A 7,045-nucleotide genomic window follows, 5' to 3' on the forward strand; every position below is an offset into this window, starting at 1 on the left:
TTAGCTCATGTTGACCCAAGTGTGAATGGACAACAATGGCAAAGTCACTGATTTCCTAAAGCTAAGCAGTCTTGTGGTTCCGTCGGTGTTCCTGCGTAAACATGGGGGCTAAATATAGAAAAAAAAAACACTCTTTGGGGCACAAATCCGCCCCCGCCTATAGTAATGATCAGCCAGACGGACGGAGACGGTGTGATGAGGACATTCCCCTGCTGCGCCAGTGGAAGTTTGAAGAAGAAACAATGTGCCCCCCCCCCCCAGTTACCGGCTGCATGCAAGTATCTCAACAGCAGGGATGGATCGCCTTTTTACCACTAAATCAATAACGTTTGTGAGCTTTGTTCTATTAAAGAAAAAGTCACAGAAAAGTTACCTTTTAATATCCATCCATCCATCTTTAAAACTCGATGAATCCCCTTTTTAGGGTCACAAGGTTGCTGCCGTCAACCCAGCGACGGCTAGGCGAAGGCGGGGTTCACACACAGTCATCTGCCCACCTAGGGGCAATTTAGAATTACCAATAACCTGAAGCATGTTTTCGGCCTGAATAGAAAACACACGCATGCTGTGAGGCAAAGACGCCAACCCCGACGCCACCGTGCAGCCTTAACGTACTAAACTCAAAGAGTCGCTCCGATCATCTGTAGATCTGTTTTCAGAGAGTTCCTAGTGGCCTTTAATCAGGATTATGGTGTTCTTAGCCAAAATCTAAAAACCGGTGTCCTTTTTTTTAGGACATAGTTTCTGCAGAGCAGCAGGGATTCACTAGAAATTCACCTCTAATTATCTAATTATCCTAAGTTTGATTAGTTATTGTATGAATGTAAAACTGATGATTGTATTGTTTTTGTTTTGTGTATTATTCCTATTTGATTGCTTGAAATAAACTATTTCAAATCAAATCAAATGAAACCTCCAACTTGTGGGTGGGACCATTGGCGTGGAGCAACCCCGTCCCCACCTTCTCCGTCCTGTTGCTAAAAGCTGTCCGTTTACACTCTCCTGCTATCTTACAGCCGCTCAAACCCCAACCTAACATTACCAGAGCAGCAAAAACAGCGACTAATAGCAGAGCTTTGATCCCGATTCCAGCTCAGACAAGGAAAACAAAGTCATACTGGGATCTGGTCGTCAGGCAGTGGATGCGTCGGAATGGAGCGGAGCTTGTGACCCCCCCCCCACGTATTTCTTACGTCACAAACAGCATTTTTCCTCTGCTCCTGATTCACAATTTTACTAAAGAAATACTCAGAAATGTAATTTTGAGCTGAATTATTTTTATACATGTCCTCCATGATAAAAAAAACTGTTAAAATATCACTTTGAATAAATATAAGTATTCTTTCAGAGCAAAAAGACCGCATGTGGCATACAGTTCTCCATTGGATTCCTGTTTTGCATTTAAATGAGATTTTTTTAAAATATATTTGACGTGAGTTGAACTCTTTTTCCATATTTTTGGAGGTGCTGAGCAGGCAGCGATCTTCACTCACCTTCACACTCTCCAGACTACAAAACCAAAAAGGAGTGACCGAGCTGTTTCTTCAGCTCAGAGACTGTGGAGCATGAAGAAACGTGGCTTTCAGTGCAGATCTTTGACATGATCCTGCCTGTGGAGGAACACGCAGCAGATCCGGGTCAGAACGAACCGGTCGCCCTCTTTCGTCGTGCTCACTGTGAACCTGCACATCCCAGTGTTGGGACTTAGGGAAAACAGATGCGCCCTTTCACTGCCCTGCGGTAAGCTGCACTGCAACTCCTCCACAAAGTAGCGCACCGCCACATACATGTACACTCCGTGGGTGACGACCAAAGCGTGGCCTGCCGCGTCCCCGACCCCGTCACCGGCCCTCCCCTCAATGGGAGCCGCCTCCGGTGACGCAGGTGTGGAGGTGTTGTCCGGCTCTCCGCGGTTCCAGCGTTCAGCTCCGATCTGCTGGAGCATTTTCTCCAGGAACCTTTTGACCCGCTCCTTCACCTTGAACAGAACACAGACCTGTCATGACCAGCGGTCCAGCGTCTTTGCGGCGGCCTCACGCTGTGTGAGGATAAAAGTCACAGGTTGTGGTTTTCAAAGCAGCAACGCGCAGCACGGCCTTTACCGTGAAATCATGCATCGCTGTTACGCACATAAAGCAGGCAGGAGGTCCCTGACGGGGAGCTGTGCGCTTACGTCTAACCCATCCTTGCACATCTGCATCACCAGGCGCTGCTCGCGTACCGAGCTGCGGCAGAATTTGTCCAAGCCAGAATCTTATGGATGGAGTCTTAAAAAATGGAAAATCTCCTCACAAAGTGTCCTCCCAAACAGCCTTCGACACAAACACCACAAAGCTGCGGAGGGACTTTTTAGTGGAAGCAACGGCTGCAGGAGTCTGACAGCGGAGGACGTTGTCCTTTGTCTGATTCCCCTACGGGCAGCTCTGCAGAGGAAAAAGACAAACATCCACAAGGAGGCAAACTTACAGCTCGCATCCTCCTAAAAACCTGTTTCCAATGAACATTTCTGCCACCTAGTGGCAGAAATCAGGGTTTACTCAGAAGTGTGGGTTATCTTAGATGACCCCACCCTTACTTTGACATGGTCTCCCTACCATGACAAAGGTGGATAAAGGTGGAAAGATTTCATGTAATCCATGGACACCAGTGAAGATCACAAATCATTGAAGAACAAAGGTTCAGAGCACGGTCTAGTGGGTCTAGATGACCCAACTCCCAATGTTAAAGTGCCTAGGATAGCACAAGGGTTACTTAGAAAATACAAATGTTTTTGCACGAGTTTTTACATCCAGAGTTAAGATGGGTGTTTGTTAAAGGTCAGCAGGTAATATTTTCAACTGAATCAGTTTTTTGTGCAGTTTTACTTCTGTCTGCTTCCTTTCTAGAGAAAATGTAGAGTTTTACTTGTCTTTAATTGTCATCATTTTTAACAGATTAAAACTTGGCTGTGGACTGTAGACTCTCCACTGTTTGATAAAAAAAATAAAACACAAATCTGGAAACTAGTTTGTAATGTGATCCTGTGGATTCAGTTTTTTGTACATAATTTGTACAAAATAAAAGTGTTGTTAAGAAATGTAGAAAAAGGGTTTTTGTTTCAGTTCTACAACCATACTAAAAGAAAAACAAACTTGTATATGTGAGAATAAAACTGTAAAAGTATGAGAAATGTTCAAGAATAAAGTCATATATTTAAAAGAATTAAGTCATAGATTTATGCTTCCAAAGTTTTGATTTTAGGAGATAAAAGCCCTGCTTTTTCAAAAATAAATTTTACATTTAACATTAATTTATGCAGCAGACAGAAATATTGGGTAAACACAGCTCAAAAATCTCAATGAATCTACTTTTATTTTTTTTTGTATATGTACAATTTTTATTTATAAAAAGCAAGAATCTGTCCTATTAAAATGACAACTTTTTATATCATAAATTGTCCATTTTACTCATAAAATGTTAACTTTTTAAATAATTGTACAACTTTATACTCATAAATTGTTGACTTTTAAAAAAATGACTTTATTCTCATAAAATGTAGATTTAAAAAACACCAAAAACAATTGTATGACTTTTCTTGTAAAATGTTTACTTTTCAAAAATCATAATTTCCAAACGTTATTCTCATATTTTTATGGTGACCCCAATACTTGGTTGTACATGTCAGGGCTTTGGCTTCAAGTTTAAAAATGTTGTAATAAAGCTAAGATTTACTGTCATTATAGGAGCAAAACCTCTTCAGTAGAAGCTTGTTTGTTCACTTTAGCAGCTTCTTTTGAGTCACAAACGCTTCATGTTTTTTTGGTCTAAATGGTAAAACTTTTCTCTCTTTACCTAGTAGGACTCAATTTATCAAAACTGCGGATTGCACTCATTTACCTGAAGCCAACCTGTTCTGTCCTGCTGTCTGTTTTCTCTGCTCTGACCTCACGCTGTGTGAAGGGAGAAGTCATAGGTTACTATATTTAAAGCAACAAAACCCAGCAGGACATTTACCATTTGAAGTGTACATCATTGTTACGCACATATCTCTAATTTGTTCACAACAGCAGGTGCCTGACAGGAAACAACCGGGGAGCTGTGCGCTTACGTCTGACCCATCTTTGCACATCTGCATCACCGTGTGCTGGCTACGAACGGAGCTGTAGTAGAGGTCCTGGTCAAGCCAGAATCTTACGGCTGAAGAGTGATCGTGCAGCTTTTGTGACTTTGTTTTAAACACATAGCTGTGCCTGCGCTTCTTAATCAGGACGGAGAAAAAGTACTTTAAGCTTTCGCTTCAAATGATCTGCAGATAATTAAGAAATACAATCAGGGGGGAATGTAGAAACGGTGCGGGATAAAGATCACAACCTGGCTAAAGTAAGTCACTGAAATAAACAATGTTTTCTGCCACCTAGTGGCAGGAAATGTGCATGACATGGGTCGGATGAGACGAATCTAAATCTTTAAGACAAAATAAATCTGAGCATCCAGGAAAACAAATATTCTAGGAAAAAATATGTTTCCAGGTATTGAAGATACAAACTTTTAAATAATTGTTTTTTACGGAAATGTCATAAAAATAGCTATGTCTTTGGTGTACTTGAGAATAATTGTAACCATTAAGCACCCATTTGGTTTGTGGTAAAATACACATGAATTTATTTTTTAGAAAAAATGGATCTGGATTGTGGTGGGTTAAAAACAAAACATCTGGACTAAATCTGTCAGATAAATGTATAGAAAGTGAATGAATACTAATAAAAAAAGGAGAACTTTATTTTAGAGATGCTAAAATATCCCCAAAATGAGATGTCTTCAGTTTGGTCGTTTGCATAACGTTAAAGCTTCCATCAAAGCCTCTGGTATTTGCTTTTTTGCTCCATTTTGTGGTAGTTCTTGTTCTCCGTCTGTGCTGAGGCAGCAAAACAAAATGCAGCATGAAGCTTGACGTTAGAGAAGAGGTGATGTTGTACTCCAATAACGCTTTCTTCATCGTTTCAAGGATCCTGTGAGGCAGCAGCTACACAAGCTCCTCCAGAATCTCTTTTTTTTGTATCAGTTTTCGGTGACTCACCACAGCTCACATGTTGCGTTTTGCCCTTCACTTCCATCTGGTTCTTTCTAAACTAGGTGGAGATCACCTCGCTCTGCTTCATGCGTGGAACCGGCTTCGTGCAGAGGCGGTAGACAAACGTACGGATGCGTGGGCTGAGCTCACATGCATTTAGGGAAAACTAGGACGGCAAGCAGAGGACGGGACGTCGCCATCTGTGGTCCTACCTGCTCCTGAGTCTCCCCTTGTGGGGGGGTGAAGTCCATGAAGGACTTACCCGCCGCTCTGGCCATGTCTTTGAATTCCTGAACGCGTCCTCCTTCAGCAATTCCAAAGTTCTGGAAAAGTCCAACAAGCGACTCCATCCGGCTTTCAAGTAAAAAAAGGTGACAAATTGCAAATTGCAAAAACAGGGCTCACCTTTTCTTTGAGTAAAGAGTCTACGGCGAGTTGTAGACCGGAGCTGCTGCTGTTGTGCTGCAGAATCGTTTCAGCCGTCTAAAAACAAAAAGAAAGGGGACAGGTTCGGTTTACAACTGGACAACCCCTGAAAAACTTGGTCACGTCTGTTTTTGAAGAAGTTTCACCTAAAAATATGAACGCACACCAGCTGCTTTTGTTTGATGTTTGTGCCTACCTGCTTGGCGCGCAGCATATCACTGGCAAACGCGTGGCTGAACTTGACCTCCCGTAGGTAACGTCCTGCAGCTTCGGCCTGCTGCAGCCCAGTTTCAGATAGAGGAGAATCTATGGCCTGACCTGCATGGAGACGGGACCTAGATCAACACTGATCCCCACAAGATGAATTTTGTTGTCTTTGGAATCATACTCTTACCTTGTAAACGGCCCTCTTTGTTGCACTGTGTTTCGCCACTGCAGAAAAGGAATTATTTATCATTGAGAAAATGCAGATCTGATTATAATGATTTTAAAGTCATATTCTGACAGATTCTCCCTGTCAGAGGATTCCTGCACCCTTGAGTTTGTTTTGGAACAAATAACCAAACTGGTTGAAAAAAAAAAATCCTGGAACATTTCAGAAAACTATTTTTTTTAAATGTACTAATCATTCCTTACTCAGTTTACATGTCTGTAAACCTCTTTAAATGTGTGACATTCATTTTAATTTAATTGTTTGGGTTTACTTTTACGTTATTATTGTGCCACCTGGTGACTATAAAATAAAAATTCTGTGTTTCTCAGATGATATTTGTAATTTGTCCTGCAGTAAACTGAAGCTAAAAGCGGTTTTTAAGTGTTGCCCTTAAAATCTTTCCTTATTTACATATTATGGAATTGTGCCCTCTTGTGGTTAATGTGTGAAACTGCAGGGCAAACGCATGAAATTTATATAAAAAATAACCTCAAAGTTACGTTTTGGATTTATCTGGGGGGTTAAACTGTTTAAGATGATTTTTTCCGTCATAATGCTCCGTTTTACCCCACTGTCCTCCACAAATTGATGATTAAACTACATTCGCCGGCTAAAACCACCTGTCATGTATACCAACGTTGCACGCGGCTAACTTAAGCTAGGCTACATAAAAACAAATGTAAAAAAAAATAAAAGCTCCTTAAAAAAACACAAACCACGAATCATGAAGTACGAGATTATTTCAAGAGTTTTAAACGTAATTTACTCAGTGTGCACTTTCGACAAAAAGTCATGAAGTTTAAGACGTTATGTGGCGCTAAACTTTTGTCAAAAAGCCATAAAATGGACCTACTGTCGAACCAGAGTTAGTCCAAACGTTAGCGTCTTCATGCTGTGGAGGTTCCGGACTGCTGGGCCGCACATTAGCAGAACCTTTCCATCCACAAAGTGGCGGAGGAGCTGCCAGAAATCTGGTTTTGTAATCCGGTCCAACTGTCAACCGGTGTGGAAGAACAGAAGAGAACCAGAAAAAACTTGACCCAAACTCAATGATAGGAGCTTTAATTCTGGAGAACCCGAGAACAACTTCCGTCTGGGTTCCTAATGTTGAAAAAATTATTATTATTATTATTATT

At 41.3% G+C, this 7,045-nt stretch overlaps 1 protein-coding gene across 3 annotated transcripts; it reads right to left on the reverse strand.

The window, feature by feature from the left end:
• Positions 1-1,255: 1,255 nt before the first annotated feature.
• LOC101174663 (probable fructose-2,6-bisphosphatase TIGAR A) lies at positions 1,256-7,024 on the reverse strand. 3 transcript variants are annotated; one of them, XM_020704252.2, is made up of 7 exons: positions 6,763-7,024; positions 5,871-5,908; positions 5,673-5,794; positions 5,456-5,533; positions 5,263-5,373; positions 1,788-1,978; positions 1,256-1,703 (listed from the first exon to the last, which is right to left on the reverse strand). In XM_020704252.2, exons 1-7 carry the CDS (start codon positions 6,831-6,833, stop codon positions 1,583-1,585), a joined length of 732 nt encoding a protein of 243 aa, XP_020559911.1. In that variant the 5' UTR covers positions 6,834-7,024; the 3' UTR covers positions 1,256-1,582. The 3 variants fall into 3 exon arrangements, with proteins under 3 accessions (XP_020559911.1, XP_004069886.1, XP_020559912.1); XM_020704253.2 differs by lacking the exon at positions 1,256-1,703 and adding an exon at positions 3,877-3,929 and having other exon boundaries at positions 1,917-1,978; positions 6,763-7,016; XM_004069838.4 differs by having other exon boundaries at positions 1,256-1,978.
• Between the last annotated feature and the right edge of the window lie 21 nt (positions 7,025-7,045).

This window comes from Oryzias latipes, chromosome 6 (genome assembly GCF_002234675.1).
Source record: "Oryzias latipes chromosome 6, ASM223467v1".
Lineage (NCBI taxonomy): Eukaryota > Metazoa > Chordata > Actinopteri > Beloniformes > Adrianichthyidae > Oryzias > Oryzias latipes.